The sequence below is a fragment of the Falco biarmicus genome, chromosome 2 (assembly GCF_023638135.1).
Source record: "Falco biarmicus isolate bFalBia1 chromosome 2, bFalBia1.pri, whole genome shotgun sequence".
Taxonomy (NCBI): Eukaryota; Metazoa; Chordata; class Aves; order Falconiformes; family Falconidae; genus Falco; species Falco biarmicus.
In genome coordinates, this window is record NC_079289.1 from 19,713,006 (window position 1) to 19,725,620 (window position 12,615).

At 35.3% G+C, this 12,615-nt stretch overlaps 1 protein-coding gene across 17 annotated transcripts in view; it reads right to left on the reverse strand.

Annotated features, from left to right (window-relative positions):
- Positions 1 to 12,615, reverse strand: part of PSPC1 (paraspeckle component 1) — a 68,153-nt gene that overhangs the window by 20,230 nt on the left and 35,308 nt on the right. For 6 of the 17 annotated variants that reach the window (XR_008820186.1, XR_008820185.1, XR_008820181.1 and 3 more), the window contains exon 8: positions 11,054 to 11,223. The exons of 9 other annotated variants lie outside the window; for them this stretch is intronic. Coding sequence is in view for 2 of the 8 variants with exons in the window: in XM_056328565.1 (XP_056184540.1) it covers positions 7,560 to 7,745; positions 11,054 to 11,223 (356 nt within the window). In the remaining 6 variants the exon portion in view is untranslated. Of the gene's footprint in view, positions 1 to 7,269; positions 7,746 to 11,053; positions 11,224 to 12,615 lie in introns of those variants that run through there. 2 more of the 17 variants (XM_056328565.1, XM_056328566.1) reach the window with 2 other exon arrangements.

Below are 12,615 nucleotides of genomic sequence, written 5' to 3' on the forward strand. Positions count from 1 at the left end.
TGAAACGTAATATACAGAACAATCCAGTGCTATTGTATCAAAGAATGAAGAATGTTAGCATTTTAAAGACAGTATTTCCCATCTTTATAATTGCAGTTTACATATTTTCCTCCCAAGAAAAAATACATGTGAATAGCCTTGCTTCTCTAAAGCAACTGTGTGTATCATCTTTACTGGAGAAATCATGAAGAATGCTATTTTCCGTATTTTACTGGCTTGCATGTAACCATCTTGGCAACTGCAGAAAGTGAACAGACAGATCAAGCTCACATATAATTTGGCTCAACATTTTAGTGTACATTTTTTTTCTTCATTAATTCCAATACGTGTCTTCTTGGGCCAACTACCACTAAGAATGTAAAACATAACCATGCTATTCAGACATCTAACTAAAGCCCTCAACAGTATTTCTTACCTATTTGTTCTAAACTATCTATTTCTTAGAAGTACTAAAAACTCATCCAAACTCATGTAATGAGAACATACATAAAACTACATCCTCTGTGTGGCACATTGGTTACTTCATGCTACATCTATGTCCGTACAGTTATGAGAAGTCTTGCTCTACCGCCAACTCCTTGCTGTTCTTTCCTTCCACAGTGAAATGAGCAGAATCAGTAATTTTCACTGGGTTTCTTTTACCCTGCTCACTGCATGGGCATGGAGATGCAAGGGTGGCACAAAGCAGGCAGGAAGCAGAACAAAGCAGCAAGGAGGGCAAAGAGCTATTCGTACCTGCAGCAGTGCCTGTGTCGAATTATTATTTTAAATATGCACACGAAGATTTCCAATTTCCCAGTAGCGTACAAATATTTAAAACACTTGTAAGCAGCTTGAGAGACCACTTCCAGCTGGCAGTTCAAAAGATTGCATTCTACAGTACTGTGATAGCTGGTTTATGCTGGGGCTTTTTCCTGCAATTTTACACTAGATAAAAATACTTAAAGCTCAGTAACAGCATTGCAGAATAAATCCTTTTGCAGTCAATAATGAACAGTAATGGAGCTTGTAGAAAAAGAAACACATTAAAATGCCCAGAACACCAAGAGCAAACAGCTGCAAGAAGCATTACAATAAATCCTGTGATTTTTACATCTTTTTAGATTTATTACATTTCCTCTTCCAACTTGCTTAAGCATATACAGTTTTCCACCTTGCTTAAGTATATGTGATTATTTAAAGAGGGAGCACCTGTTGGGGGGGGGGGCACTAGGCACTGGGGGTTTGGGGGGTGCTTTTTGGAGGGGTGTTTCATTTCGGTGAGGTATTTATTTCAAATAAACACCGAGAGTAAAATTGCTTTCCCTTTCACATATATAAAAAATTGTTACAGTGACATTAAGGCAAAAACCCTAATGAAAATACCTTAACCCTATCCCACAAATAACTAATAAATATTTACTATTTTACTTCCCTTTACACCATCTTGTTTGGTGCTTCTCTGGCTATGACACACAGGTGTAAGACTGGATTTCACTGGTTTGATGAGAGGCTAGCAATTTTAACATCAGCTGCTTCATACCAATGACAACATGAGGTGTGTACACTGTATACGGTTGCTGTATTCAGCCACAAAAATCAAGTCCTACAGAAAATTTTGCAACACAGAGGAAACATATCCTACTGCAGTGACTGCACCCTACATCCTATGAATATTAAACAATTTTTAGAACACTAATTTCAGTTTTTCTGATATTCCTTGGCAATCTGCACAACACAGTTTTTTAAAAATCCAATACATTTATGTAACCAGTATCTCTGTATTTTTCCATTAAAAGTTAAGTGGTTGTCATGTATAACAAGCTTTAAAATTTTTGTGAATTTGCTGTAGATATAAAATTAAACCACATTTCTCCCGGTTTTATTTTATTCCACTTCCCCAATCTTTTTTCAGTTTATATACAGAACCTTTCACACTTAATTCCTTGTTCAAGGTTCTCTGCAATTTTTTTTACTGATAAATTAAGGGCAAGAACAGTATCTTTATTCTTACCGCACTTCTTTCAAGCCAAGCCCTTAATATCCTGGATACAGTTAGCATGTAAATCCAATCAAATTACACAGCTATGGTTTAGTCTACAGAAATTAAGATATAAAACACTAGCAAAACTAGGAAAAATCAAAGCTCTAGACAAACATTTACCAAAACAAATGGAAAAAACCTTACCAACAAGGGTACACAGTAACACAGTGGAGTTCCTTTTGAGTCCCACACCTATTATAAGCATTTTGTCCTCTATTTGAGGGACTACACATAAATCACTAAGTTTTTACTCACACAGATATTTTTTTTTCTTTTAATGTGATTTGGGTATAAAATAATCATTATGATCGCGAGGTTTTTGAATGGTTTTACCTATACTATGCTTATCTCTGAACTTAAAACTTTTCTGAATAGTTCCTTCAATTAGGAAAAAATGGCTGCTATTCTGAACTCCTTTTCTGAAGAAACCCATCTCTTCCTGCTTCCAAAAGTCAGGCTGAGGTTATTAATATGAATACCTGCAAATTTCAATTAAATTCATTTTCATAGCTTAAGGAAGTTCAAGATTGAAAAGACCTATTAAATCTATCCCATTTAAAACACACTGAGGGCTTGTTTCCATAAATTTAAAATCATCAAAAGTAATCTTTTTATGAAAATTTAACGTTCGGTTTATCTATTCTACAACTTACATTTTAGACATAGATAATTTAATTTCTATAAACTTCAGTATTTCATGGATTACTGTGAAAACAAACCTGAAATGCCTACAGCTACATTTTTAAAAGTATTTTAGGGGGGAAAACCCAAAACTTAAAAGAACAGATTTCTTCATAATAGCAAAACACCGATTTGGTGAGACCACCTACTAAGATTAAGTATATTTTACAGTACATCTCAAAAGGCAACAAAAAGCCAATCCAATGTGAAAAATTATACCTGACATTAAGTAATGCAAGTTTTAAATCAATCCTCCTATTATGCCCTCACATTTCATTAAACAGATTTTTTTAGAAAGCAAAAGTTTTTGGAATAACACGCTCCTATGTTTGCCACTAAGCTAGCACTGAACAGCCACTGATCTAAAGGAGTGCTGTCCAGCCTCGGTATTTTCCATAGGCCACACTCAGTCCCTCCTCATTATTCAAGAATCGGGGAAGTTTGGACTGATAAACCCTCATGCTAGAAGTGAGCCAAGAGCCCAATAGAAGCACCAAGTCCCAAGACAGTTCTGCATCTTAATGACAGCACAGTGCCCAAATAAATAAATTCAGGGCTCCTAAAGAGACAATTAAATTGCACTTGAATGAAATATGTGCTCTCTCAAGTTCCCCACTCTTGGCCCCAAGCACAAGCTAACAAGACATGCTGAATGCAGACTCTTTAAAACCACCTACGATTATGCACCCCTTCAAGTCTCAGGAATGGGATTAAGCATCCCTTCACGTTTGCACCCAATGTAAATAAACTGACCCCATCAGTTGCTACCCAGCCTTCCCTGCCATTTTACTAGTTCAATTACAGTTTCTTTTTACTTGTCTTCACTAAGAGAAGAATTATGATTAATTTCTTATAGAAAATGTAAAAAAAAATGTTTCCACAAAATGCTTCAGTAAAAAGAGCTTCATGCTATCAGAGCACACCACTCTTTTGCTGAACATCTCACCCCGAAGAATATTCTCTCTTCAGAAGGCCAAAGGGGGGTTGTTTTTCACTTGATCTTTCTTTACATTGCTTATTTTGGCATTTTTGAGCCAAATTATTTCAAGGCAGATCACAACCATTTAACAATCAGTACCTCATAAAAGTCAATGTGTTTGTATTTAGTAGCTTTCAGAAGAATTTGTAATTATAGATTTATTTTTCAAGTTAAAATCTGAAATCAAAAGTGGAAAAGGGAAAAAACTGTGGTATAACATTTTAAAATATGACAGTATACTTTAGATCAGAATGCTTCTCAAAGAATGCATACCATAAAATCCTACTGGATACTGGTTAAAACTAAACTGACATAACACTTAGTTCATACTGTCTTCTTGCCATCTATTTTAACCTTTTGTTCTAGTAAGAGTCTCCAGTTCATTGTATCTTTGTCCAATTAAATAAAATAGATGTAGACAATAAATAAAACAACTTAAGGTCAGAACTTTTCTTTCCAGATAATCAACAGTAATCTGTATTTTTCGTAGGAAATAAATACACTTAAGTACATTTGATTGATTGGCCACCAAGTTTCCCAAGACATTAATGTGCTTTATCTAATGAGTACACTGCATAAAACAAAGAAATTAACTCACAACCAAAATTAATTTTATTTAAGTGCCCAATAGCTCCCCTTCAGATGACTGAGGTGACAAATGCAAATGCAGTTACACAAGCTGGATTCTGATGGTGTTGTTTTCTTTTACTTAAATGGAATAGTACAGCTTTACTATCTTAAAGTATTAAAATTGTATCTCACATGAAAATTAAGCAGTTTAGACTGAAGTGTCAGGAATAAGGTAAAACCTCGGTAAGTACAACCAAAAGTAAGCGCATTGTAGTTGCCAATTCCATATCCTTTCCAAGCATATTTGTTTTACCACAGCATACAGCAGTCAGGACTTCACTGTGTCTTCTTGTCAAACAGACCAAAGACAGTTTAAAAACTTAAAGTACATGTGTACACAGAAAAAATGATCAACTGATCAGCCAAATGAGGAACAAGAAAAATTAATCACTTCCAGCACATGGGCAGTACCTTCAAGCAAAAATGCTGCATGGCCACATCTACATACCATTTTTAGGAAACAAACTGGGACCATTCCTTTAACAAAATTACACATTTATCATATAGCTAGAGTTTATTACTACACCACAAATGGCAAAATCAAAATTTATACAGTTGAACTGTATACAATCAACAAGGCCAGGCAGCCCTAATAACGTTTCTATTATGAGCAGAATTTGGCAGCCTGTCATCAACTACAAAAGGCATTCTTCGTGAAATCTTTAAAGTGTGCCCAAATTCAACATTTCAGTATTTTTTAAGACTTAAAGACTTGGTTCATGGATATTTAAAAAGATGTTAGATTATTTTCTGCAATAAGGACAGCAGACACATCCACTGCTGCCATACAAGCAGAGCCATCCAAGTCAGAGTTTTACAGGAAGGGTAGCTCACAACTGTGAAATGAAAATCACTAATTAAAATCTACAGGAACTTCCGAATACATACATACCGCTGCTTGCTAGCAAAAATGTGGTGCAACAAACATGCACTTAAAATAGCATGAGGCTGGCAAGCAACAAATAAACCACTTTTTGCAGATTTGGTATGTTTAATGTACTTCCAAAACATACTCGAATACTACGAGGGTGATGGTGTATATATCTAAACAAATATACAGGAGTACATTTGGCCAAAAGGCCTGAATGACACAGCCTTTTCCTTTGAAAAACTGAACAGACTTCTCAAATCTAGTTAAAGTTATATTTAAAACAGCTTCCCCTTAAAGCTTTACAGTTCAGAATTACCAGCTTACACCAGTGCCTTCTCAATCCCCATAAAAATGCCATGCACAAGGGCAGAAAAGAGACAAAAATAATCCAGTATTTAGACACCTTACTAGACACTGTGTCTAGTGTCACAACTTAACGCAGTACACCAAAGCAGAGAGCTTAAGTAGTTGCTATATGCAAACACCCAGTTTACACCTACTGAAAATAAGTTTTCCCAAATACTGAGTTTTAGGAATATGGGCTAAGTAAAACCAGTTGCAGGATTTTTTTTTGAATAACGAATGCCATAACATGATACATATATCAAGCAGGTGAAAGAATATTTCAGACTTCAGATGTAACTTGCTACTGCGATACAAACTGAAGTGTGGCACGTATCCTCAAGTCAAGCAAAAAAGGCCAACATTAAAGGCAATCTAGAGGAAAATGCTTAGTGGTTATAGACGCCACAAGTGAGGACCTACACGTGATAACTCCTAAACTGTATGAAAACAATCTCTACCTTAAGCCATGTAACACTGGCAATATAAATAACACTGTACTTCCAAAATGGCAGCAATGCCACAATTTTCCTGTTACCCATTTGCTCACAATGCAATTCGCCAAGACCATCACTGCTACATTAAGTAACACATACATGCTCTCTCTGCTGCTTGCATCCCATGCTTTGAGCTAAGTCCATAGCATTTTGGTTGGGGCCCATTAATTAGGGCACCAGGTAATCTCAAATTAGGTTTTCATCAATTTAGTATTACTACTATTCATGCAGACAGTAGTAATTTTAGTAGTTTATTTTTCTGAAAACATGAACTGGTAAGACAGAACACTAATATTTGACAACTATTTTGCACAGGAAAAAAGCAACAGTAACCAAAATTTTTCCTACTTTCTTGCCATTACAGGAATAGAACCAATAGGTCTTTTCCATCACCTTCCATGACTGACAAAATCTGAATCATAATAAGCTTCCTAATAGCTTTATCATCAGTTTTATCTTAAGACTCAATCAGAAAATCCAGCCTGAGTTGTGTTGCAAATGGGTATTTTTAAAATTCATCATTCTGTAAAATATTTATCAAGAATACTCACATGCAATACTTCTAAATGCATATTACTCTAAGAGAACAATTACTTTAACTGGAAAACATGTATTTGCCTCCTAATGAAACAGTTAATCATTGGTAACAGACTTGTTTCTGTTCAACCACTGGCAGAAATGCATACTTATGATGATGCACTACACACTGGAAGGCTTACCAGCTTGCACAACTGTCTGCTTCCTTGCAATGGCAAGATACTTTAACGATCAGTAGAACACACAGATGTCACAACTTTTCTTCTGTAGAAGTATGGTTTAGGTAAATTCATTCATACTGTTATGAATAAAGCATACATACAGATTCCTTTTCCAATGTTGGTCCCTGTCTGTCCCATTCCCGGCCCCCCCCCCCCTTAAATTTTCCAATAATTTAAGTAACAGATATACTCTACTGATAAGCCTACTGTGACTAAGTTGCAAAGGAAGACTGAGATGCAAGGACACAGTATCCTTGAGAACACTTTGTAGAAAATCTGATGCTCTTGAGAAGTATAAACGAAAGCAGTTGTGTTATAAACTGTTTATAGTATGTACTGCAACATGCAGTTTAGCTAAACAGATTCACTATTAAGAATGGAACTTTCTTGACACACAGTAGAAACTACATACGAATGAAAATTACGCCACTTATAATTAAGCATAAAATTATTCTCACCCAGTATCAGTAATAACATTCCCAAAATCCTTTCAAGTTATTTTTATATTTTATTGTAATCAGATAACCGCACGTTTTACAGCATGATCACACATTGTATTTTGCCAGTCACAAACACATTGCCTTACATAATTATCCGCATCATTTCTGCTCTATACTACAAAGCCTAAACTACTGGATACAAAAAAAGTTTTACAAAAGAAACTGTTTTAAAGACTACAATAACAATAAAACCATTTCCAGGTAACAGCAAAAATTATAAAGGCATATCACCGTATAGTTTTACTGGAATTTCTAAACAGTAAGGAATGAAGTAAGTTTTAGTATCTGCGACGCTTGTTAGGTCCTTCAAAGTTGCCCCCTGGGTTTCCTCTACCAAAGCCACCAGGTCCACCACTCACGGCACCTACACCACTCATTGGCGGCTGAGGAGTTTCAGAGCCCGTCCTACTAACCAGAGGTGAACCCATCTGTGATGGACCTCCTTGAGGGAATCTCTCATTATGCTAACACAAGTCCATTTGGAACGTGCCAAATGTGAGTTACAATAAAAACCACAAGTGATGTTGTCATGGAGTTCAGCAGATAGTCCAGCAGAATCAGGATCACACATAGAGGGAAGAAAGGAGCAATTCAATTAGTTACTATGGAAAAAGAGCTGGAAATTAAGAGTGCTAATGTTATGCTCCAACTTTGTAAATTAAAAACTTGAGCATTAAGACCAATTCTGGTGATTAATATAACTTCATCCATTCAAGCACATCTGAAGCAATACATATTCTCTATGTAACAGAAGAGACAGCAAACAATAATCTTATGCCTGAACTCTGTTCTGCCTTAAATACCAACTAGTGCTCCTCCCTTAAATAAATTAGATACAGAAACATTGTCAAACTACGTGGGAGGAAATCAGCCTTTGTATTTCTACAGACTGCAGACTTCTTGAAGAATTATATCCCCACATATCTGTGGGTATTTCAGTCTATACTACCTGGAGTCAGCCTTTTGTACGACACTATAGTAATCTTTGGTTAGACTTATAAAATCCAGTCCAAATAAACTGACAAAACTAGTGACAAAATGCGTAACTGGACTATGCTTAGTTTAAAACACACTTGATGTATATGTAAAGCTTAATCTGAAATATTAATATAAGAAGAAAATCCAACTTATGTTCCACATTTATTTTCCTTAGCTCTTCTGTGCCTAATAAAAAAAGGTGTATGTGCTTACACAGATTTATTTGGCTATAGCAATTAAGACCTAAACCAGAAAACATGCATCTGAGCAGTTCAGTATTTATGCAAGAGTTTAAAAATAGAACCCCACATAATTAAATTTAAAACATCAATCCAGCATAACATGAACCATTAAAAGCACAGATTATATGGTACAATCAGATCTTGAAATAACTCATCATTCACCTGTTGAGGATAGTTATGTTTTCAGAAGAAATTCCTTCTGTACAGACACGTACGTTAACTGCCCAGGTACTCAAGAGTTCCACAAGAACATTCAAGACTAGCTTTTTATTTATAAGCCCGAATCAGAGAATTATTCTGAAAGTTTAACTCCACTAATAGCAGTAGAGCTCAACAGTTCTAAAGTTTGCTAATTAATATATATATAAAATATTAAAACAGCATTATATCTATATGGATCAAAACATATGCAATTTAGATCATGGTTGTATATATGTAAATTTTAAACAAAATCTGACATTGAGTAAGAAAAAAGTTACTTCAACAACTGCATGAAGATCTACTACTGCCCCAAAGTACCTTAAAAGCTGCAGCAATGGTTAAAAAAAAATAGTAACTCATGCCAGCTTGTTAGCAACGGATGTAAGCTTCAACAAATAGCTTATCACATATTCCTGATAATTTTTAACATTTGACTTTTCCACAAAAAGTCAAATCATCTTTCCAATAAGGACCCCTCTCTTCAGCTAACAAAAAACTGCAGTAATTAACTACCTACAATAAGGGCAGGGACACACACACACAACTATTTTTAAAATGTTCTGTTCAAAGGTAATCTATGTTTCAAAAGACTGCAGTAGAACAAAAAGATGGCTCCAACTTTCTCCCTAAAAGACTTCAGAGAAACATCCAATTAAAAAAATTGAAACCAAATTTCAGGTCTATAAATCATATTCTCTATTTCCCTCAGTGAAAATTGAAATTAACTGTTAGAGTGTTTTAGCAGATAGCCGTGCAGGAAAAATACAGTTAGGCTATGCCTTTATGTAGGGGCCTGCTCCCCAAATTAAAAACCTTCAAAGTCCAAAAGGGGAGAAAATCATAATAATAATTAAAAAAGCATCTAATTTGTCCTTCCATAGCATGCAGAAGAAAATGGAAAGTAAAAAAGGTATCTTTTTTTTTTATAAAACATGCATTGAAAGTGTCAGTATATTCCCTACATTTCCATACCTGGAATGACTTTTTGTAGAAAAACAACAGCTGGAGATAAGACACCGTGATTTATGATAGTATGTTCCTTTCCTTACACCTCTTTCACAGTGTTTATATAATCACAACAGAATGTTCCAGAGGTGACTAGTAACACAGAGGGGTCTCCAGAAAAAGCATCTCTAAAACCGCTATTTTGCAAAAAGCATCCCCGTCCCCATCCCCCCACTTTGTGACCAATGACACAACTGATAAAATGAGCTGGTTCCTGTAATGTGAATTGAGACCCTCTCCTTTAACTGGTAAAGACCTGACTCACTATGTATTTTGTGCTCAATGAAAATCTCATTCTCCTCTAAGGAACAAAGGATTTTGTCCAAACTTCATTATACAGATTGCTCAGTTGCAGATGGATACTTTTGAGGAGGCATATATGAAAAAATACAGCTACCATATGCTTCTGTGTTCCAATAAAACTATAATGGCATCACTGCTTATATTAAATACTCCTTTACATCACACCACCACTAGAATATCCAAAATATATATTTACATAATAATACTGGAAAATATGTAAAAATCAGATTTAAAAATATAGTTGTTTCTCTACATAAGACATTACAGCTAGGAAAAGTAACCAGCTATGACAACAGAGCAAAAATGGCTAGCGCTTTAACTGCATCCCAATGGCTTATCTGCTCTTGATAAAAAATTCCAGATGTATGGAAGACATTCCCTATCACCCTTGGCAACTGGGCAATATTATTTTTCCGGTATTGGTATGACCATTACCTCTAACAGCTGTTGGCATACTTATTTTCTAAGTGGTGTCATTACTGTCATAATCTCATGCTTTCAACAGTGTTAGAAAGGAAATACAAAAAACACTAAAGTCACTTTAAAAAATTAAATAGTTTACACAAAGATATCTTCACACTACATAGCTTCCAACATTTAACTTCATCAAAAACCCTAACAAGCTAATACATAGAATTTAGTTTCACAGAAGAAAAAACAGCAAGTGCCTAAATTGACAGATTACTTTGGTATGTTGTTTCTTCCTCCATTTCACAGAAGTGGTTTCTTACAATCTGTGAGTTTTTCATGACAGGTCATACATGCAAGCTTTGCCACAAGTGCTGTACATTCTAATCTCAATTCAAAGTCTGGTTACTGATCAAAGAACTCATACCATTCCTAAGGGAAGTAGGATTTTCATAGTAACATCAAAAAAACTTCCCTTCTCTGTTGTAAATTATTTGCATTAACAAGTTCTATCTACTTTTAACAGATTCAAAAAACATATCGCATTCTTACACAGTGTGAAAATATCTTTGGTAACATTAATGGGCCATGAGACATGACGGCTATTCAAAGTAATTAAATTTGTGATACATTACCACTGTTCCATTATCTGGCATCATTGGTGTTCCCATATTTGCAGCTCCTTCTGGTCCCATGGAAGGACCAGGACCCATTGCAGGGCCAGGTAAAGTTCCTCTGTTGTTCATATTCATACCCATCATTGGAGGAGGGCCTTGGTTACCAGCAGGTGCTGGGCTAAACGCATCTATGCAAAACAATCTATACTTAGAGCTGTCCTATCTGAATTTTACAAGAATAAACAAACAATTTACAATATTTAAATAGCCAAATGTACAAGACTTCCAATACTTGAAACAAAAAAGAATATTCTTTGAGACTGTACATTTATCTCAATCATCTGCTTTTAAACAGATTTTCATTAACCCCTATTATTTTGCATTAAATAATCTGCCTTGTGTATTTGTAAATCTTGAACTTTACAGCTAAATATAGCTGTATGGTTTCTGTGCAGGAACTGAAGTGTTCATATAGCATATATATATAGTATGCACACCACAAATTAGCAAAAATCAAATTATTTTGCAGTAACTGGCAGCTACAAGGCAACTTGACTCTTCAGGGATTATATCATACATTCGCAAGAACTGTTCTACCAGTATTATGTTAAGTGTATATACTGTAACAATATTAGTCTTAACATCTAAAAGCAATACCAAAAATGGTACTCAAGTTTACAATAAATAATTTGTAATATGGCGTAAATCTTGCATGTAAATGTCATTTATTGCAGTAAAAGTACCAGAAAACTAAGTGAAGTTTTACTAGAATTGCAAGCACAGGAAAGTCTCCTCCAAAATTCTGGTTCACCGTAAAAGGTAGAAAAGCTTAAAAACATCTTTTTGAGGAGATCATTTAGCTGGTAAATTGCACTTGGAAACACCCCTCTGCCAGTACCCAATAACATACTCAACAGGCAGCTAAAATTGCCTTTGTTACATTTTCTCAAGTTGTTAGAAAGAAAAAATTCTGATTATGTATCATTTACATCTGCTATTATGAAATGTCATCAACTTTAACATGTTCCTTGCCTCCAACAACAATCCGCCCTTCTCAGCCAAAAGTGTGCATCCAAGATCTAATAACGGAAGACAACACACCTTTGGAATCTAGCCCATGCTTTAAGTCATAACAACATATAATATCAAGAAATCCGACACGTTGCTAGACTAATCAACTTATTTTTATTAAAAATCAACCTCTAACCTCTCATAACAACTGTAACATCTTATCGTAATGAATATATAAATGTACATCATGGTAAGCAGGCCATTTAGCACAGATACAGTACTGTGACTATCTGCAGAACTGCATCTTTTTTACCTGCCCTGAGTGCATATCACAGCAGTCAGTGAACCCACTGCATCTGACATATCGCTGCTAAAACTGCAGACCTAGGTTTGATCATACACGTTATGTCAACTGCAAGCTGCTTCACCAAAACAATCCATACAATGCAGCAGCACATGGTAAAGTACTAAACAAGTTTATTAGAAGTGACAGAGAAAAACCCTGTCATTTTGAAAGACAGAACTCATTTGAGCACAGTAATAAGAAACTCCAAGACTTCTCTCTACGA